At 39.1% G+C, this 23,159-nt stretch overlaps 1 protein-coding gene across 1 annotated transcript; it reads left to right on the top strand.

Annotated features, from left to right (window-relative positions):
- The first annotated feature begins 18,552 nt into the window (after window positions 1-18,552).
- gsx1 (GS homeobox 1) lies at window positions 18,553-19,939 on the top strand. Its single transcript, XM_031869279.1, has 2 exons — window positions 18,553-19,001; window positions 19,110-19,939. The coding sequence occupies exons 1-2, from the start codon at window positions 18,632-18,634 to the stop codon at window positions 19,460-19,462; spliced, it is 723 nt and encodes a 240-aa protein (XP_031725139.1). The 5' UTR covers window positions 18,553-18,631; the 3' UTR covers window positions 19,463-19,939.
- Window positions 19,940-23,159: the final 3,220 nt, after the last annotated feature.

The raw sequence follows: 23,159 nt of genomic DNA, 5'->3' as shown, positions 1-23,159 counted from the left end.
ACTTAATCCACCCTACAATACTCTGATTGGTTGCTTTTGTAATAGAGTAAAAGGGGAACACGATTAAAGGAAACATGTCTTCTTAAAGCGTTCTTGAAGTCTGTGGGGGGATGAACACTATCCTTCTAAAATATATTCCCCTCATTTGGTGTTTCTGAGATGGTGGTGGAGAGTGCTAACCAACACATCTGTAGACTGTGAAGGAAACATCATCTGATTCCTGACCCCTCGTATCCTGCGTGGAACCGTCTGCATTCGTTATGTTTCTCCGCTCATTAAGTCAGTTCTTTCCTTTCATTTTGTCGCTCTCTGTGTTTCTGTGGTGTCCAAAAAGTTGTGCAGGTTTTAGATGTGGTGACAGAGGAATCCATCACAAAGTTTCTTGACTTTTTCTTACTTGCACTTGACTTTATTGCGAATGGCAAAAGCATTGTTGAAGCCTGATTATTAAGCTCTGAAATGAGTCTTGTAGTTTCCAGCTTGGTGATGACGCACTACACTTTAAAGTGGTACCCACTGTTGACACCCCCCCCCCCCAAAAAAAATACTCGGCAGGGTTATACAGTAAGCACTCTCAACTATTTATAGCTGGTGATTACTCAGATGAGATGTTGTTTAAAGGGAAACCTGTAAGAATACATATGTACATGAGGTGTTTGAAAAGTTACACATCATTCGGTGTTGCACCTACATTATGTGTCACTGAAAGGACGGTGTTTTGGCATGCGGCTTGTGTCACTTTTATGTTTTTAGTGTTTGTTGCACGAGCTGCGCTGAAGCTGCACCATATAGGTCTGTGTTGTGTGTATAGAGGACGCGGGGTTTTGTTTTTGTTTAAACAGTGCATATGTGTGGTTTTGTGCATGTAAGGTCCTCATGGTTTTACACACCGCGGTCTCCCTCCACTCTCCACTGGAGCTAAAAGCCCCGAAACAGAACGGTAATTGCCCAATTAGGGCCCTCGCTCTGTGGGCCGCAGAGCACTATGCGCCTCCACATGCTCACAGAGTCAGATAATTGAGCTGAAAGCAAATGAACGGATGGCAGACAAACAAGCTACTAGAAAATAATTACTTGGAGTGTTTCTTTTCAGTACCTGTACAGCGAATTTCATTATTGTCAATAGCCTCTAAAGCTGCTCGAAACGGTGGTATTTGTCATTTTCATAGAGACTTGATAATGACATTAATTTGTCTTAATGGGTTGGTTCTATTGTTAAAAATAGTAAAATGAGCTGAAATTGTCTTTCCTCAGCAGGTAGAGAGGACTTCACCACACTCCCGTCAGCCATGAGGAGATAATTTGGTGTGCTTGTCAAATTTTCAATAATTTGTTATATGGAACATGAGTAATGCTAATACCATTAATGTCCATTTTCCTCTAAATTCATTACTGCCCTTTTTCCCTTTTATGTTTTTAATGCTTCTGCCATTTTTCCGTGCTTCAAGAGGTTATACTAGGACTGATTAAAAACATGCACATTAAGATTTTTGCCTCATACACACCCACACGTCATTTATAACATCTGTAAGATATGCCTGCAGTCAGTCATCCTCCGAAACAACTGAAGTGTGAAGTGAAGTGTTACACCTGAAATGTCAGTTAGAAAAAGGTTAGGTTTAAACAGTAATTTAGACAATATCAGCTTTAAATTGTAAATAAACAACTATTAATAACATCACTGTCACCAAGAGGATTCTTTTTTTAAATTTAAGAATTAGAATTTGTGCTCAATTACAATATACTGTCTGACCAGAGAAATCACATTTCACATGTTAATATTCCTCTAAAAGAAAAGCTGATTTCATCCGAATAATATTCAGATACTTTATTGCCATTTGTTTAATTCTTTGTTTAATTCGTGTTTTAATTTTAAAAGATTTTCACAAACAGTATCTATAGAAATTAGAAATATAGATTTAAATGTTCACAATCACAGCTCCGAACCTTGCGGAGATGAAATGGAAGATTTAATAAAGCATTTAGTACATTTAATAATACATTTAATACAATATAATATATATATATAAAATCCCAAATTATGTTTTCTGATTATTCAAGTCACTGAAAATATTTAGACCAAGGATAAATTATCTACAAAGTGATGGATATTTACTTTGTTGATGTTACATTTAAGAATACTACTACAGCATAGTGTATTTTTATGTGAGTAATATTTAAAAAACAATAGTGTACAATGCAATCTATTATTCTGAAACCATCACAATAATGCCTGTACAGATTGTCCAAATGTGAGAACAGGTGAACAATTCAAAAGCTGGAAGAAACAAATCTAAATTGAAGTGAGTAAGTCAAATGGGCTTTTATTGTTTTCCCCCCTAAAATTACACAGTAAAAGAAAACGAGAAATAAAATGTGTGGAAATCCAGATTGTTTTTTTAGACATTAAAAGTTTAGAAAATGATGCCAAAAAACAGAAAATGATTTAAACTTTGAGGAGAGAGCGACCGTTCTAGCCCGAGGCAACAGAGGCAGCTGCTGGGAGGCGATACTAAATCTCTGTCGATGGCTCCCTGCCTCCATGTGACCCTCCGACATCCCTGTGACAAAACAACACCAGAGATCCTGAACTCGTGCACACAGTTAACATCCTCTGCACCTGAAGCGGAGACGGCAAGATGAGCAATCCGTCATCCCTTTCCTCCGTCGTTCCTCCAACCGTTAGCAAAACGATGTGAAGTGGGAGCAAGAGGAGGATGGCGGCACAATAAAACTAATATGAGTCCATTGTTCCAGATTTAATGCTGCTGCGTTGCTTTCAACACCAATAAAGAAAAGACTCGACAGAGCAGTTACAACTTAAAATGCTGAACTGTAATTGAGCTCACCAGGACATAATGCATCATGTAGCAGCTGCATTCTAAGAAATGTTATTTTAGGAAATAAAATAATGCACAGAAGCTGAATTTGGGGATTAATCTCATGTGTCTGAGAATTACATTTCTGTTTTAGGGATTCTTTTAAAAATCATTTCCCCCTAAAATTCATACTCTTGTTCTGATGATTTAAATAGATTATATTGTAGCTTTATTGTCATATACGTAAACTACCCATCCCTCCACTTATTTAAACATCGTTGAAGTTTTTTAATCTTGCTTTTACATTTCAAGACCGGATTAAAAATCTTTCTTTAATTGTTATCTCGAAGGAAACTTTTAATAAATGGCCAACAAATAGTGAGAAACGTTTTAGGCGACGCTGTTCGGTGTTCGTGGCTGGCCTGCAGAGGGCGCTGCTAAAAATACAATGAGACACTAGTGAAGGTTAGTTCTTTGTGATCAGTGTACAGTAGGTAGGCCATGTTGTGCTTTCATATCAGAAAATGGGAAAATAAATATATTTGTTTTCACTTTGACACACAACATATAAACAAAATAAATGTGATGGTAAGATGTTTTATTACTTCCAAGATTAACAATTAATATAATTCTCTGTAACATCTGGTTGTAAGGCCTCTTTGATGTTGTTGTGGTTGCTAATTTCCTTCATTCAAAACAGACAACTAAAGATTCGTATAATCAGTTTTGAGTAGTAAAAAACACGACATTTCCAATAAGGTTAAAGCCTACAATATATTATAATCAGATGAGCAACAAAACTCACCTGTGACTATACTTTAAAGTTATTTAATCACAAATGCATGGATTCATGTGTAAATTTGCCACGTTATGAAAATACATTTTTTTAGTTTACACTCTTTTAGTAAACTTACATCTCTTACGACTTCAGTGTGTTTATTCACTTGCTGCTCAACAACCTCAAACTTCACTCACCTCATAACTTCACAGAGAAGAAAATCATTAATGTGAAATCTTAATTTGATTTAGTTTGATCTGCCACATCGGCCAATTCTTTCTGTGGTTTATGGACCTTTCATTAAATAGGGGCTGGCTTCTCCATCATGATCTTCTCCTGCCTGTGCAGGTTATACATTAACAAGCAGTTTACCTCATCATCCCTGACACCAAATGTCATTGTCTCATTTTGTCTTTCTTGCTTGGTGTGTGTATGTTTTTCAAATGTATTGGAATGAAATCTGTCATTTAAAAAGCCTGCTGAAAGCGTTGCCTGTACTGTCAAATTCATCCTGGCTAACTTTAGGCATATAAGATCATATTTAACATCAGAAGTAGCCAAACTCTTTATGCATGCTGTGATCTTTTCTCACATTACAAACTGTTTTATAGTCACAAGCAAGCATGACAACTCTGAAACCAATTCAGTCCCTTTACAAAAAGATAGTAAAAACACTTGACCGAAAGCCCAATCACTGTAATTATTACACAAGTAGTTGAAAAGCACAATTTATTTAATTTCGTTAGTTTTAAGCATTTTGCAGACGCTTGCCTCGTCTTTAAGGTTCTGAATGGGCTTGCACCTCCCACACTGAATCGGTTCATAATGCGGAAGGATAGTGGCGGCAGGGTAACGAGTGCAAAGACCAGAGCCTTCTTCAGTCAGAGCCATTATCTACTGGAACAGGCTATTGAGTTAAAAGAAAGCACTAATGACCTGTCCTTTAAACAACAACTAAAGAGATGACTAAAGCAAACCAAACCTGCAATCACGAGTAATCATACTACCTCATCTCTGGCACTGCCATTACATGCTCTCATTGTTTTTATGTAATTTATTGTATTGTATTGTGCCGTACAGTGTTGTACTATAGTGTTTGCTGTTGAATTGTACTGATAATATTTAGGCATCTAAATTGTAATAACCTGCTCTCTAGCTGACTCTGGCACATTTACATTGAGGTGGAAACTGAAATGTTGATTATTGTGCACTGACCCTGGTAAATAAATACAAAATAAATGAGCTGGACTTCAGGTGATGCCTTCATTATATTGAACTTCATGAGATGTGTTTGTAATAATCTGTGCCCCCCGGGGAATTTATGATGCTGAACAGAATATTAGAAACATCTTAAAATACTAATGACTTCAAAGATGAGGTCAAAGGTGATTCAGGCCTAATAAGTCAGACAGTGTAGTAACATCTTTCATTGCATCTACTCGAGTGGTGCTGGCTGCATGGACTCACAAGCAATACATACCTCTCAAAGCCAATCAGCTGACTAAATTCATTGCTTCATTTTAAACACTGAGACGCCAAAATCTGCAAATCTGTCTTAGATTAGTAAAAAAATGACATTTCAATATCTGTAAGCAATCACATAAGTTTTCCTTTCTGTAATAAATAAGCTTAATTAATCAGATAAACTATAAATATTGTTATTCCAACTAACGATAGGTATGTGATTGCAATATCATCATATTATCTATGATGCAATATTTCAAGTACGGTTACAGGATTTATTTGTCTGTGGTCTCTAATATGTTGACTACATCTACAATCTACATTTTTCCCTCTCAACAATGTTTTATGTTTTTGAAGTAGTTAAATCTGTACTTGTGATCAGAGCACCATAACTGAATCTAAACCTGATACATTTTATTTTACAATAACCACAATGGGTGGCTTACGTGCTATCAGTATTGACATTTCTGCGTGTCCACGCATAAAGCTGAGAGGGAAATGTGTTCATATTTGTCTAAGTGATACTTCTGCTTGTATTTAGGTGTGTATGAGTCTTTTTAGATTGTGTAAAATGTCATAAAGTGCTATAAGTACCAGAGCATCGTTGTTTGACATGATGACTGAGCTGATGATTCATCTGCGAGGCCTGACTCCTGTTTGGAGCTTCTTATGTAACACTCTGTTGAATAATACTTTTTAAATAGAGACACTCTCGCTGTCTTCTTGGGATGATACACGACAAGGGATACAGGTTTCCTGCAAACATCTGGTGCCTTCATACTTTTATGGTGAATGGCAGAGTGAGTAAATATGTTATGATGAAACAGGAAGTGCTGCACTGGGTTGTAATGCACAAAGATAAATGGAAATTATTTGAATACTGTCAAGTGTTTCTCTGGATGTGAAATTTTAAAGAGAATGTTCAAAGAAATCCTTTCAAAACCATCTTTACTTTGTTTGATGGTATTATTCTTCAGGTAGATATTATATTATATACTCAGGGTGATGTGATCCATTCAAATGACCTGGGGCAGTGGTGGAAAGTAGTACATTTACTCAAGTACTGTACTTAAGTACAATTTGAGGTACTTAAACTACCCAACAGCATATAAAGTAGCTCAAATGTGCTCCACCTCCACCAGCTGGAACATTAATATGCTGCTTACGTGTGAAAGAGTCAGTAATAATATTGCAATGATATAACTGTTAAAGAGAACATTCTGGCCAACAAGTACTTTTACTTTAATACTCTTTAGTATGTTTTGCAGTTAATACTTGTATTCTTTTACTTAAGTAAAATCTTGAATTGAATATTTATGCCCCTATTATATTTTAGTTTGGTGCCTTGTAATTACATAACAGTGGAATATGATGCATTACGGTTTGATTATTGTGTATGTAATTTCAGAGAGATTTGTCTCTTTGTGATCTGTATTCATTGTTATTTTATTATTATTTTATTATCATTATTGTTAATCGCAGTATATCTTTTTTACTACTCCTACTATTAGAACTCGTTCAAGCTAAAACCGTATATCACCCTCGTGCATAAATGGCAATAGAGACCCACGAAACAACATTAACCAAGTATTTAAATTAAATTTAAAGGATATGCCCAGTGTCTCATTTGAATAATTCATTGATGGTGTATCTCCACCTGCTTCTGCCTCTGTGCCAGTGTCTGAATTTGTGTGACGGAGGGGCTGAATGGTGATGTGTGACACACTCCTGATGAAAAATAACAGCGGCCCTCAGATCTGCACAACGGCTGATGAAGAATCACTGACTTTTATTGGTGCCGAATAAAAGGATGCGATGAAAGAGTCAAAGGCTGAGGGAGAGAAAGAGGGATTCAGAGGGAGGGGCGGAGGAGTGCAAAACAAGGCCCCATCCATCACACGAGTTGGGAAGACACATTCCAGTGCCCTTAGCAAGAGGATACATTCACTCAAAGTCACAATAGAGGGGGAATCTGGGAGAAGCTGGGAGGGGCACTCATCAATACACAACCTCACCCTTGGGCTCTCTGTGCGCACAAACTCAATACCCCTTCCAGTCCAATTCAGTTCCCTCTATAGGCATGACAAATGTACATTTTGCTGCCGATGAATGCGTTCATACTCGAACAACAAAACAGGCGAAAAAACAAAATCACGGCATGGATGCTAATAGTTAAAATTCTTAATTCCCCTTCTCTTCCTCCCTCCCTTTCCCTCCCTCGCTCTCTCTGTCTGTCAGTCTCTCTCTCTCTCTCTGTCTCTCTCATTAACCGGAGTTGGAGAAATTTGAGCTGGGGTTGTTGGATATCTCTGTCTGGCAGAGTTAGTGGGGATTTTAGGGTGGAGGGAGCAGGTGATGGCTTTCTGGAGTGCACTCATTTACACTCCTCCCTTTCTCTCGCTGAGCAGCGTGAAGAGGTGCGGGAGACGAGGGGCCGCCTCCTCTCACTCCTGTGAGCTGCACCTGCCAGGGGTGAGAGGATCAATTGTGAACTCTGACCTCGTACCTTCCACAATGCCCAATTATTACCCATAGCATGTAATATATACATCATACATTAAGGATGGACAGGAAAATTACATTTCTGACATTAAAACCAAGGAGTTGTGCAGCTGCAAATCTTCAGAAGTGTAGAGCAAATAGGATGTAAACAGGAAAGATGTTCAACTAACTCCAACCTGCACTGTACAAAAAACACTAATTTACATAATGTTAACCTGCTTTTGCTAGCATTTGTCATCATAAAATATAAATTCTGTAGTTTTTACTTGACTGCTTAACTCCCTATCAGTGTCCAAGTGTTAGTTTTTTCAGTGGTACTTTCCACAATGTGCATGTATTACCCATACCATATATACAAAATGCATTTAGGATAGACAGAAAATTCTATTTGTTGGCATTAAAGGGGCCTAATACGAGATTGGCAGCGTTTCGATTGTATCTCAACAGGGCGACGTCTGAGCCGCCAGCTCGTAGCAAACGGTGCTAACAGCGCTAACGGTAGGTACAAACAAGACGAAAGCGCTATCGGTGTTTACCTGAGGGATTTACTATATTAAGGCTCTGGATGTTATATATTGCTTCTTTAAACTCACATAGTTGTATAGAGTACGGATAAGGGTACAGACCAGCAGAGAAATATAGTAGACTGACCACAATCACACTTTTTCACATTGACAATTGAACATTAATCAAGATATTGTCTGTACGATAAAGAAGTAGCTATTGCCAGCAGCCATTTAGCTTAGCAAACCACAGTTACTTTGCCAAAGTAAGTCTGGCATAAAACCACAACTTGTCGATTTTACTTTTCAGTCTTTGTACAAATTAAATAGACAACCTTAGCCCTTCAGGTGCTGGTAAGTGACTCTTAGTACCAATGGACAGAGCAAGATTAGCGTTTTCACCTCCACTGTTTTTAGTTCTTATGCTAAGTGAAGCTAACCGGCTGTTTGCTGTAGCTTCATATTTACCGTACAGACATTAGAGCCGTATCACTCTTCTCATTTAACCCGTGGCAAGAAAGCAAATGTCAAACTATTCTATTCATCTTGGACTAAATTGTAAATTATCTGTTATTGCCTAAACACTTAACACAGCGAGAGAAACGGCTTAAATTGACCCTACACTGCTCTTGGACCAGATACACATGGATCTAGATATTGATAACCTGCTGCTTGCATTTCCCATATAAAAACAGTTTTTACTTGAAGGCTTCGCTCCATATCAGTGCCCAAGTCTTCATCCCATCACCATTGTGTTCATTATAAAAAGTGTCCCAAAAAGGAGGCCTCTTATTTTTCGGTGTCATAGCATTGAGTATTTTGCTGTCATTGAACTGGGTACAAATGGGTATTATTCAGTGCACTTGGATCTATTTGGGGTTTTGTCAGGACTTGGAGTAGTGTGAAAGTTGGTGTCAGTGGACCCCTGGCCTAGTCCAGCTGAAAGCCAGTGTGTTAGTTTCTATGGTAATGGAGAAATAGTAACTACCTCCCAGCAGCGTCCCGCCGCGTGTCGCCTCCTGAATAGAGAGCATCTGCAGAAAACTGGGGGACCCTGTGAGATGGGCAGTGACCCGTCATAACGCAGACTCTCACATATATGGTCATATATAGACATTGAATTAGGCCAAACCTCTTCTTCACACTGCTTACGTCATAACTCTTGAGACCGAGCCATATATTCCCCGTTTAGTCAAAAGCAGTGTGTGAGATGGGGTAAAAAGCCGTCACAGAGGTCATTAGGATGGAGGGAGGGGGGGAGAGAAGTAAAATGAAACAACCGAAAAGTGTGGGGAAAAAAATCAAACAAAAGCTCACTCCAAATCACAATGCCTGCAATAGAAATTTGAGAAGAAAAGTTATGAAAATCATACTGGGTGTCGACTCTTATTTATGCAAATGTACCTAAATTTCTCATTCATTGCTCTGAAAGTGATGCTCAAAAAAGACTCAAATCCATCCTTTGAAGAGTGGGTACGATTTGAGGTTTGGAAAATGTAACCAGCCACCAACCAACCAACTGACATGTAAAACAAAAACTTCAGAAACTACTGAAAAAATAAAATGTATCCTAAGATTTCTTTAGGTTATGTGGCTGAAAAGTGGGCAAAATAACAATGGTTTAGTTTTCAAATGTTAGGAAAGTTTGTGTTGACATTTAAACATTTGTATCCCAAAACAGTAGTGACCTCTGAAAGGAGGCTAATGTGAGATGAATGGAAAGGAAATGGGCCAAACCGCAGGAGGTCATTAATGAGAAAACCATAAACTTAAAGGAATCACAGTGAGTCAGCTTCCTTTAAGAGTTTTCCCTGAAGCTCATCCTCATCCTGTTGTTTAGAGAAACACTCTGAGAATGAGGTGATAATGAACTGCTGAGCTGAAAATTGGTAAGTAATGGTTACATGAGTAGTTTTTGGAGTGTTTATCCCCCCTCCCTCCTGCTCTAACTCTCTGACCTCCCTCCTCCCGAACCCTTACCCCCCTTGGTGGTTTCCCATGGCCTCCAATTGATTCAATTAAGTGAACACACACATACCATATGCCTAAAGATGTTTTTTCTCGACCAAGCACAAAACGGCTTGGCAGCTGCATCAATTAAACATATTTGATGCTGATACTTTTGCTAAAGTTTAAGATAGAAGTTGAAATAGTAGGAAATTTAGCTATCTTCCTTTTTGTTTTTCCGTTCTCTCATCCTTTTGATTTTCAGAATTAAACCTACTGGAAACATCAGAGCATCAAAAATGAAAACTCAAAAAGAAAAAAAGACAATGAATGAAGGAGAAAGTGAATGAGGGGAGGCAAGAGGGGAGGAACAGAAGTAAAGCGGTGAAAAGGAGGGAGGAGTAGCGAGTCACCATCAGAAGTTGTTCTGCGCCGTAATTCGGCTTTGTTTTCCCGACAATAAAGTCTCCTGCGTGTCGGCCTACAGCATAAAATTCGGCATAGAGAAATGAGGCAAACATTGAACATCGCAAAAGACGCTTTGCATTCTTTCGCTTTTGTACGTGTGGGACTGTTGATGAAAGAGCAACAGACACAAAATAGGGAACAAAGGGGGCAGTGTGGACGGAGGCACTATCACTGACATCCCCAGCACTTTGAACAACTTGTCAGCGCAGACACTGAAGCAACTGCATTCTGTCACATTTGTGTACAAAACCCTTGAAAGGGCTGGCTGACCTGCCCATATCCCTTTATTGGGGTTCAAATGGCAAGAGGCATTCATTGTGTCTGGGAGAGTTCATTAAATTCATTGGTTTGACCTGTTATTTCTTGGCCAAAAGTCGGCTGATTTGGAAAAATGTGAGTCAGCCATACGTAATAGCCTACTGACCTCCGCAGGGTAACAAACCCTTTTGAAGAGCATTTCAAGGCTTTTATATGAATGGGGTCAAAGGGGAAGTTTGAGACATATCTATAGCAGAACCAATGGATTTACATCAAAAGGGATTCTGAAATCATCCGAAGATATTTAGACCTCTAATGGCTCTGTGGAGTTTTTCTGACTATTTTTTTTAGCAAAACCCAATTTCTAATTATTTTTCATTGATGAGGAAAGTGTGAGGATTGATGAGTCTCACATGTCAGAAGACACAGTTGGACAATTCAATAGTTAACAAATGCTTTGTGTCTTAGTATGACGGACATTGGATGGCAAACGGCATTGCTTTGTACCATTTGTTTTATTCTGAAGTTGAAAAAGTTCATGGAAGACATCTTTGACCATTTCAGTTCCCAGAAAATCATCACATTTAGATGTAAATGGGCTCATTAGAGAGGCCAGACTGTCAGGTTTGCATCTATTTCCCATTAATTCTCGTCAAAAACAAGCCATGGCCCACAGCATGTGTTTTCCTGCTGAGTATGAATATAAAATGATTTCAAACCGCTCTCTATTCTTGTACAAAAAAAGTACCAAAATGGATGACAATCGTGTACAAATTGTCGAAAATATATTTTTCTTTTCATATATTTTTCAGTAAATTGTTTACGCATCAACTGTTGCTGGTGCTGGATGTGGAAGTGGATGTTACATAGCTCACAAACAGGAGGAGAACTTTTTTTTTTTAACTTTGCAACATAACATAGAGAAAGCTGCTTTTATAGCTACATGCATTACCAGAATATCTCATAAATAATAGTCACAAAATTATTTTATTTAATATATTTTATTCCATTCTTTATAAACAATGTCTGTTTCTTTCCCATGCTGCCTTCCGCTGCCTACCGAATGCCCGATTCCATGTGAAAGCAGTATTAGTCTTAAATGTTTTTTATTTTTTTCCTCTGTCATTTATCTCGTACTTGGTTCTTTGTTGTGCCCATGAATGTTTTCAGGCTGTAGACAGTGAGTTCAGTTTGGGTTTTTGCTATTTTTTCCATTTTGACACAGTTACACTAGACTGCTCAATGATCTTTTGGGATTTACTTAACAGAAAGTCAACACATCAGTAGTGGATGCTACGCCAAGGCACTACCCAAGGGAAGACACAAAATGAGGCATATCAGTCCTTTAAATAACCCGAGCACTTTGTAACTTTCTCTATAAATATTGAAACACATTATTTATACTATTATTTATACCATACTGGTGTTTATGTTTGTATTAAAATACCTCATTATGACCAAAAACTAGTCGGAGTTAGGGTTGAACAAGAAATGCTTCAGATATTTGAAGCTTTACCAACTACAGCAGAATCTTGGGGACAGGTAATATGTTTTACAACGTAAACATGTTTGGTTTTGACGGTGACCTTGATTGTTAAGCAGTTAAAACTTGGTTTGGAGATGTGATAAAGAGACTTGCAGTGAGAGCACAGACCAGAAAACTCTGAACTGCATAATATCTGTATGGTAGCTCCCAACATTTAGTACTTTGCTACATTTGCTTCCTGGACAACAAAGAATGGTGAACAAAAAAAGAAGCCTGCTAAAACTACCAAACTAAACTCAGAGGGTTTGTGGTAACAACCAGCACCAAACAAGCTTGGCACTATCTTGAAAACCATCTGAGAGTAGTCATGTTCAACATCACTGATTGGTCCTCCATCAACAATGTAGCTCTTTGTCAGATAGCTGTTTAATTGTGTGTATTAGTTATTCATTAACTATGTTCAGTCATTCAGTCAGTGTGGCCAGCCGTGTAGAGGCAGCCATCGCTCTGAGGACGCACCGAGCAACAGCACTCGACCTGGACTCAAACACATCAGGCTGAGGCATAAATTAAGCAACTGTTTTTCGTTTTTCGAAATTATTTTCATTTGAAACACTAACTTTAAAAGGCACAGTATGTAATTGTCTGCCGGTAGGGGTCTCATCATCAAAAAAATAACAAAAGATGAAGCTTTGTGATGTTGTGAAGTAGCATGAGATCATGGGAGTCATTGCCACGATTGCCGTCATGTCTCCTTGGCCTTTGATTCATTTGAGCTTGACTTCATCTTCTGTTGTGCAGCAATTTTGCAGATTTGAATACTAATATGTGCACACATATGTTTATTGTTTTTCCTCTGTTCATGTTGTTGTTGTTTTCTTTGTATTCATTTGTATTTTGTGCCTGTTAAGCACTTTGGTCAACAGCGGTTGTTTTTAAATTTCAAAGTTTAATTTGATTTGATTGCAGGATTCACTATTCGCAGAAGTCTCCTTCTCTCCAAAATAAAAGTGATTAAAGCCAGTAAAAACTCTGAAGTTAAAAATCAGTGCTTCTCTGATGCTGTTCGTTATTAACAGGAGGGGCTGCGGGCCGAGCTGCTGCTAACCTTTGCTCAGCTTGTTTCTCTGATAAATTAAGATCCAATCTGATGTTCGATGATTAAAATCTTTCATCAGGTTAAAATATACAGATAAAAAAGACAAAGATATAAAAAATTTATCGAAAAAACGTGGCTTAAAATCGGATAAAAAGTCTATTTATTACAGCTTCTGGCAGACGACTACAATGCTGACGTTTGTGCAAAGGGATGTGACTACATTGACGGAGACCAAATGACATGATACCTTGATTAAAATAATTTGGGATAATTCACACAACTCAACCAAATAGATAACACACGTCTAGTCGTATTTAGACATTTTTAATGCAGACAAATAATTAGTTTGATCTTTGTCTTTCCATTTTGTTAAAGGTGACTTTCCCAATGCTGCTGATTGCAGGTGTGACTTTTCGTAAACACGACTATGATCCTCCTACATTGTTTGACTTTGATTATAGTAACTCTCTAATGGACCTCCATGACGGAGGGTTGCTAGGAGATTTTTACGAAGCTCCTCAATGAACCGCAGCTCAGACTTTTGTCAGCATGAGGTATGGTGCGTCATTTGTCATATTCACACATGTGGAGATGTGACTGTGTGCAGCGTTGCCTCTTGCTTTTCAGTGGTGTATCAGTTTGTATATTTGTAACTTAACATATGAAATGTGCTGAAGCCTACAAGTGATATATAAACACAAAGAACTGAGGCGGCAAAGAGGCCTAGTGTTTGTGACACAATCTAGTCTTGTATCTTGTAGTATTTTAAGATATGGACTTTTAATATCAAATGTGTAAAGATGATAGTGATACTGCTCAGGTCACTGATAGACGCTGTTATTGGGTGGCTTTGTCTTATTAATGGTGCTCTCTTTGCAGCTTGTAAGTAGAAATTTCAAATCATCAGAAAGAACATAAATAAACATAGAAAGGAAAATATGAAGGAAGGGACAGAGAGCTGTGTGAAAGTTTTATTATAATCAATAAGATTTATCGACGTTTTGCTTTCTCTATATCTTTGAATTTGATCGACACTTGTTGAGGAACCAGGGGAGGCTCAGCGTCTTAGTTGTGTTGTCAGAAGTAAAAAAAATGTTCTTCATATTATGCTGTAGCATTTTATTATTTTATTATTTACTCAGAATCTATCTCATAGTAAGTCAACCATAGTTACAGGGGCACAAGTGCAGTATTTTAGGCTTTACTCACCTAATTGTATTGTTCTGTCCTGTATGCACTCCTACAAAATATGTGACTTTTGTGGCAGCGAAATTGGGATTGTATAAAAGTTCATCGAGCTAGAATTGTGACGCTTTGTGCTTTCAAAAGATGTTTGTCAAAGTAAAGTGAAGGATCAACCAGATGTCTTTTACAATATACTTGTTTTACTGTTATCTGTTTGTCTGTCTACCATATTGTATTGTAAATTTGAATATGTTTCTATTTTTAAATGTCTTAATTATTGCACAGTGTTTATTGTTTATTGTTATGCACCATTCACCAAGTCAAATTCCTTGTATTTGTACCGTATACTTGGCAATAAACGGTTCTGATTCTGATGTCAGCCAACACAGTACACTACAAATCCCTCTTCAGGCTAACATTTGGGCTGCTTCTTGTTAAGTTTAACAATTTAGTACTGAAGAAGGGAAATGTGAAAGAAAGGTTTCTCACAGCAAACATTTTTGAGCAAATAAAAAACACATTTTCGTGCAAAATACTTAAAATAACTAGAAAAAATAAAAACTAAGCATCTGAAAACAATTTAAAGTCTAATGTTGAATTGCTGGATGTTTCTCCTTACTTAAGTTAAAGTAAAAATGTGATTTGATGTGTTTAATTGTGAGGCAATGCTGAGTAAAGCAATACTTTTTCATTTATTATTTTGAATATCATCATCCTAAAATAATCACTGAAACAGCTCGACTTTCTAAATATGGTCAAACACTGTTCAGCATTATAAATACAGTTAAGATAGTTGGTTATTTATTCCTTACAACTGCAAATAACAAAATGTTAAGCAGTTAGTTTCCTCAGTTTCACTCAAGTCCATGTTCACCTGTAGAGCCTTATATCTGACACATCATGACACCTCAAATGACTGCATCTCTTTGTCGGTCTCCCTCTCTCTTAAGGATTCATTAGTCCCTATAGACTCCAGCAGCCTCAACATATTGTACCATTCAGCTGGTACTTATGTGTCATCTGTTATCTATTGGACTGGTGTTTCTGGTGAGCATATGAATGATAATCAGGCCTTTGTGCGTCCATAGAGGTGCAGCAGGATCCACAGTCTGTGATGTTGCCTCAGGCGGAGATTAGGAGGGGCAGCCGGCCCTCTGTGTCACGTCGACAGTCACAGCGCCCATCCACGGCTGGGCCAAACCCCACTGGGACCTTAAATCCTGTTACACTGTCAGCTAAAACCATCATTTGTATTAGAGATGTGTGGGTGTTTAAGTGTGTGTACATATTAAGTGAGGGGGGATAGTGTCTTAAACTATGAATTATTCATACCAAAAAGAAAAGGAGATATTGACTACATCTCCATAAACAGACTGCTCTCTTTATGTCATCAGGCACGAGATCTTTGGGTATAATTGCATAAAAGCCCCTGAAAATGTGCTTCTCCAACGGCACAGCAGGCACTGGTCAGTGTTATCATCAGGGATGAACTTGAGTGATGGCAATTGTTCCAACTTAATATCTTATAAATAATTTACTATTTCAGGGGCATTGCTTTCCCTCTATCAAACATAAACGTTAAGAAGCTTTACCAACCCACAGCTGTATGCTAGTTACTGAACACATGGAGCTCACCGGTTTGTGGGGGAAAACACAGATATGGATGTGATGAAGCATCAATCTTATCAGAAGTGGCTATAAATGTATATATATTTTTTATATTTTAGCTTGGGATGAGAGCAAAAAAAAATGTAATAGAGTTGAAATAATGCGAGTGGGCTATTTCCCCTCGATTATTTATCTCAATAACAAGTGATTATGGAGAATGAGATTCTTTGCACTTCTGGCCCGCGCCTCCAGAGGGAGGTCAAAACTATTTGTCAGTCTCCAGTTGGGTTTGCAAATTAGGATGAGCCTCCCTGCGTGACGACCCATGAAACCTCTATTCCTATCCACGGGGTGACTGCTGTACATAATTTGAAAATTAGGGCCTTTGATAACATCTTTATGTTAAGCACTACATCAAGCTGCCACCACATGCAGCCTATCTGCCGCTGCAAAAAGCTGAATTTGAGACACGATACTTTTTAAATCTGCAGTGTTTAGCCCAGGGCTGAAACAAAATACACATTTTGTCTATTTAATTTTGTGCTTGAGCACATCATCTGGCACACTCTTCATGCGAATAATGGTGCTTTTAACGTATGATGAAAACATGTCATTAACTTATTACCTCATTAAGAATCGGAATAAAAGCGATAGATTTGTATTTACAGGTTTCATAGAGTGCAACAAGATTGACAGACTAGTTAATGGCTGATTCCTGGCAGGAAATGAAAGGACAGACTAATAGAAAAATGGAAATGGCTCTCGCAGATACAACAGTCATTCGGACAGATATTTTGTGTCATTAAAGGGTTTAACTGCTCCTAATGTCTACCTACTTTAATGGCGCAGCCTAATTACAGGTCCAGCCTTTATGGAAGATTGGCGGTGTGAAGCTGAGCGCATTAGGCCTCTTTAATGAGGAGAGAACAGATAGCATCACACCCTCATGTGGGCATGTTTTGGAGCTGAAGAGATAATACGCTGGACGTGACAATTTATGGGAAATATGCCTAAATCAGGCAACATATAAACCTAATAGACGACAATATCAAAAATAATTAAATAGGCGAACCTCTTCTACTCAGAGAGAACGAATAATGAAGCAGAACGCAGGTTCAACTCTAGGACGTAGCGATGCAATAACTTAAATGTATTTGACATTATCATTGCCCCCTCCATCAAACATGACGTCGCGGGGCATTGCGGCTAACTCGCTCTGTTTATGATCTCACATTAATCTTTAATTTAAGATATCAACAAACTGTTTACTCGGAGCAAGAGAAAGCACATTCCACTATTTACTCACACATTACGGGTCCCGTCCCTTTGAAGGTCTTGTTCAGAGAGCCTTAAAGTGAAAGAAAATGTTTTCCTATTACTTAATTCAATCAGTGCGCGAGGCGGGGGCTTCACGCGCCGCGCATTGGTCTCCTCTATGACAGAGTCGCCTTTGTTGCGTCTATCCGCCGCTGTCACACACTTTAATTCGACTCTCTTTCTCTCTCATTGAAACCCCTCCACAATGACATTCAATAAGGGCCGCAGAGTGAAAACCTGGTTATTTTTACATATTCTTTCCCCCGACTCGGCAGGGGCCCGAGCAAAGGAATTAATCACTGCTCTTTAACAGCACTGCCTTCAGGCAATGACTTGTCCCTTTTTTGTGCCCAGAAATGACACATTAACCTTAAAATGGATATGCATAAACTTTACATTCAGCTGTTGCGTTTATGTTTGCGCTCAACACTCAGTCAAGTAGCCACACAAGTGCAGAAGATCTGTCACATAAATAATTAACTACTAAAACTTACAAAAATGAATGCAAGAATGGTTGGCGTTTATTCAGAAAAACAACGTGGCGAAAAGTAGATACAGCTGATGATAAATGCATTCTCATAATCTCAAGAGATCCTTTATTAATCTTAAAGAAACGATGGGACATTATTCTGTCATTACTGTTAATAAGCTAAATGTAGTAGGCTACATTAGCAGTTGTAAATATTTCTGAAAGTTTCCCCTTCTCACCCTGGTTATACAGACATAATTAAAACTACATACATACCTAATAGGCTGCTCAATGTCTAAGACAAAAGTTGAATACATATACCGGCTTTCCAAATGTGACAGGGACGTTTTCTCTCGCACATTTAAGCTGTGCTCTATGATAAAATGAGAGTGATGATAAAAGGGAGAATGGGCAGTGCCGCCTCTTGCGGCGTGGGTGGGGCTGACAAGAATAGACTACATTATGCAGTTCATTTAGTTAACAAGTGAAATAATGGGGAAGCGTGCAGTGGGAATGCCGAGAGAAAGGCACAAAACCCTATTGAGAGCTCTTGGCCGCTTACGGCGTAACCGTCACATGGCCGAACCGAGTCCACGGCGGCTATTTAAGGAGCGGCGCTGCGCCTTCAGCACCACTTCGCTGTCCACCGTCCTGAGGAGAGCACGCTGACACGACCGCTCGCCGGCTTCAACTTTTCAACCACGCTGCAGAGCAACAAGTTTGCAAACATGCCGAGGTCTTTTCTCGTGGATTCCTTGATTTTACGGGAGGCCAACGATAAGGGGAACGAGAACCACCCGCCGTTATTCCCGTACGCCGTGCACTCGCCGCACCACCCTCACGGGCTGCCGGGCTCCTGCCACTCCAGGAAAGCCGGGCTGCTGTGCTTCTGTCCGCTGTGCATGACCACGACCCAGCTCCACCCGTCTCCACCGACTCTACCGCTTCTGAAGGCGTCCTTTTCTCCCTTCAGCTCACAGTACTGCCACTCGGCTCTGTCGAGGCAACACGCTTCATCCAACCTCAGCCACGGACCGGGGATATACCAAGCTGCGTACTCAGTCCCAGACCCGCGACAGTTCCACTGCATCTCCATCGGTGAGTAAAGGGCTCATGTAACGTTTCATTGCGTGGGCAAAGCCACATTTCACCTGTTGTCATAATATCGCCGTGGCTGACGATCTATCTCTCTTTATTTTTTCACAGAAAACAGCAACAGCAAACTTCAAAGCAGTAAGCGCATGCGCACGGCCTTCACAAGCACACAACTTTTGGAGCTGGAACGAGAGTTCACCTCCAACATGTACCTCTCCAGACTGAGGCGCATCGAGATCGCAACATACCTGAACTTGTCCGAGAAACAGGTGAAAATCTGGTTCCAGAACCGCAGAGTGAAGCACAAAAAAGAGGGCAAGAGCAGCGGCCAAAGGACTGGATCACACAACTGCAAATGCTCGTCCCTGTCAACCGCGAGATGCTCGGAGGAAGAGGAGGATGACATTCCCATATCTCCCTCCTCGTCCGAAAAGGAAGACGTGGACCTCTCCGTCTCCCCCTGAACTCTCCCGCTTACTCCCCTCTAAAACATTTTGGTCCTCTTGATTTTGAATACAGCCAAAAAAAAACGACTTGTGTTCAGTCGTCTGTACATAGAAAGAGAATATTTAATCAGGGGTTTGCCCTGAATTATTGTATAGCTGTATACATGTTGTACGTTTTGTATGTAGTTTTTTTCTGAAAACGGTCCTTTTGTTGTTGCCAATCCGATGAGTATGGGAGGCATATTTGTAAAAACAAACCCCCAAAAAACAACAGCAACATTGTTTATTAGTATTTTGGGGCAGACAGTATTTTGTATACATGGTGACTACTGGTTAGATTCATTCTGTGGATGGAACTGTGACTTCAAATATGGAAAGTTGGAGATAAATTCCCTCAATGTCACATTGCTGAAATGACTCTGAAATTATATCTTCAGTGTAATTGAAAAATATTTATTTATTTAAAAATGTTGATACTTAAATAAAAATATTTCTGAGCGGAAGACGATGTTGTGGTGTGAGTTAAATATTTTGGTCTTTGCGCACCACTGAGTGCGCACAGTGGCGCACGTAAGCTCTGGTTGATATCAGCAGTTTGGCCATTAACTTATACTAAAAAAGACGCTGTGAGAAGACAATCAATATAAAATACTGTGTGATAGTCTTTGTTCAAAATGGTAACATGAATTACATCTACACACATTTAATCTCGTCCTGGCTGCGCTGTGGCAACATGTGCAGTGCATTCATTTAGACGCAAGACCCATTTTCTTTGCCATTTTAAATATATATTTTCATTCCATCTTACATGAAAGTACAGCTAATGTGCGTGAGGGGTGTTTGGTGTACGAGAAGACGACTAAGACGGTGATTGACAATGTTCAAAATGTCTTCTCAGCGAGCCAAACATAAATTGGGGAGGACAAAAGTATTCCCAGCTTGCACTACGGACAAGCAAAGTGTACTTGTGTATCTAGAAGAAGCTCATTAGGCAACATGAGCTGAACTCCACCCTGAAGGAGTAAATCAAATGCTCAATAATCTTTATCACTAAGAGGTGATAAAGACGTTGTTATGGGGTCCTTTTATATGCTTTCCCTGGGGGACACTCAACGCAAATATCACTGCCTGGCCCTTTGGAGCTTCTTTCAAGTTTAGTCCCAGCTGAAATGATCCCTCTCGTGTGACTGAGTTAATAATCACCGTGGGTGTATAATAGTGCATCAGGAGTTTGCATATCTTAAGATATAGATCTAACATGAAAATGAATGAGGAAAAGACAGTTTGGTGTCCATGACCCACATTATTCTTATTGTTCTTACGCACCAGTGTGGTCCAGTTTATTGTCGGTTTTATGAGCTCCAGGTGTGTTATATTAAGAGTTAATATAAGCCTCTTCGGCTCAACCAACATCATGTTTAAATAAAACAAAAACATAATCGTTGGTAGTATATAATGTTATTTCAATGGCAAATCACTAAATCCACAAAATGAAATAATGTGCCAAGTAAAATAATACGCAGCATCCTCAAACATAAATTCAGTCTTGAAGGCAAAATACTGCTGTTGGCTATTCTGGCAAAATAGGTCTAAAAAGAGTAAATATGTATTTGTTATTATTTCAAGTTAAAAAAAATATGTCATCTGATCACCAAAACATCTCCATAAAGACCAAACCAGGAGTTGTTCCAGTTTTGTTCGCCTATTTTACGCACCGCTACAGCTGCTCTCTGACTGAAGCTTTGGTTCTCAAAATTATATTTACTATGTTGAATAGGCTTTAATATATATTTGCTTTACTGGGAACGTATCTCTATACTTTTATAAAGGGAGTAAAAACTCTTAAATGGCGTACAGCACATTATCTGCATCAGTGTGCCTTTTTGGATGTGAATTTTCACTTGTAAACTTTCATTTAATTGTTCACTTAACCATTTTAACAAAACTCAAATATTTGCATTTGTTAAGATATGGGATTAGACTATTTTGTTAATTGCACCATAGAGCCCCATTTTGCTCACAACGTCCTCTGCAAAGCGCCCTTTATCCATTCAATAGCCCGGGGGTATGCGCCCTGGGGGAGCTTATACGCTCGGTGCTCCAAATGCTCAATTTATTTATTCTTAATTTTGTGCCGATCAATTCATTGAAGCAAAAAGGACTACGGTGTCTTTTTAAAAAGAAGAAAAGGGAATTGTGGACGTAACCTTGACGGAGCTGAGGAGAGGGCTCCCCTGACGCTGGAGAGCCGCTTGAGTCAACAGGCGCCCATCTAGCAGACTCGCCCTTGTCTTTATTCTGGCTAATTTTTTATTTACGGCTTTTCTTTGACATGTCTCTTATCTATCAGATTAAAAGAACAGCTTGTAACAAATCAGTCTGCACGATTTACAACAGCATTAAAAGGGGACAAAGGGAGCAGGCAGTCAGTACCTGAGAGTCTGGTAGACGGCGCGGCGCTGCAGCTGATTCGATGGTTTGAAAATACGCACGAAACAAAATACTTGAATCCTGAAAAAGAGCCTTTGTACGTTTCTTTAGAAATCAAGCAATTCTGCATGACAAAGGACAATTAATAAGCCGTCTTTTCACGACCAGCAGCTGGTTTCCCCGTCAAGGAAAGTTGGAAAAAATTCAGACTGAATGCGCGCAAAAGCCCTTTGCGCGCAGACAGCAACCCAAGGTGACCCATTTGGCACAGTTAAAATAACCAAGCCGAAGTAAAAGCGAGGGAACTGTCAAAAACATTTAAGCTGAAATATCTTGAAATTGCAAATCCCTTTATGTGGAGGGACGCTGCCGATGTGGGTTAGTCGTACAAAGGAGGTGGTTAAGTTGGAGAGGCTTTGGAAACGGACACGTGGCTTCTCAATGAGAGCTCCTTTGGACCCGCGTGGCTTGCTGTGGCACTGCACATTCAACTACTTTAAACTTATCCAGCTTAGTAAATGTTTATACTAAATCTAACATGTTAACATACAAACTTTAACAAAATAGTTTATACACTTTTTAACACTTTGGTACATGTAAAACGTGTACGTTTACTCATTTTTAAAAGAAAAACGCCTGCTGCTCCAGGCTTCCAGCCTCGCTTGTGAATGTAGAGAACTGGGTCATTGTTGGCTGAGGGGAGGCTATTTTCAAGAGGATGTTTTTCAAAAACAAGTATTTAATAGTTCAATGCACCTTTATCTTCATATTTCAGTACTTCAAGGCGTTTGGTGGCGTTTTTTATTTAGTGTGCAGCTGTTTCCTCAATACATTGGAGGAAAATAGACTGCTGATATCGAAATATGAGTAATTTTGTGTATGAATTGGCAAAGGTATTACCTTTGAATTAACATTGGGAATTCAGCTTAATATGAATTTTGTTCATAGTCTGTATAAAATGTATTGATATCTATATTTTGGTACAGCTTCATACGAAGAACTCAACCTGCATTTCCAGTTGCTCTCGATTTTTTGCTTTTATTTTTTTAAACGACTGTGGTTAAAGTGGTAAAAATTAAACAGCTACATGTTTCATTATGGAGCTGTTAGTGGTGACAAAGTGTGTTCATCCCGCTGAAGTGGCAGGGAAGGAAACCGCATTGCATTGAACTCCGACTGTTTTCTGCAGCAACATTTGAACCCATTCAGCTGTGTATAATCTGTTTAACAGCTAATCAGTAACGTAAGATGAAGGACTGGCACGCAGCGTCCCTTTCCCTTACTC

Source organism: Anarrhichthys ocellatus, unplaced genomic scaffold (genome assembly GCF_004355925.1).
Source record: "Anarrhichthys ocellatus isolate YVR2014 unplaced genomic scaffold, GSC_Weel_1.0 scaffold46, whole genome shotgun sequence".
NCBI lineage: Eukaryota > Metazoa > Chordata > Actinopteri > Perciformes > Anarhichadidae > Anarrhichthys > Anarrhichthys ocellatus.
Note: the sequence above shows the minus strand (reverse complement) of the source record. Positions and strands in the feature narration are given on the sequence as shown.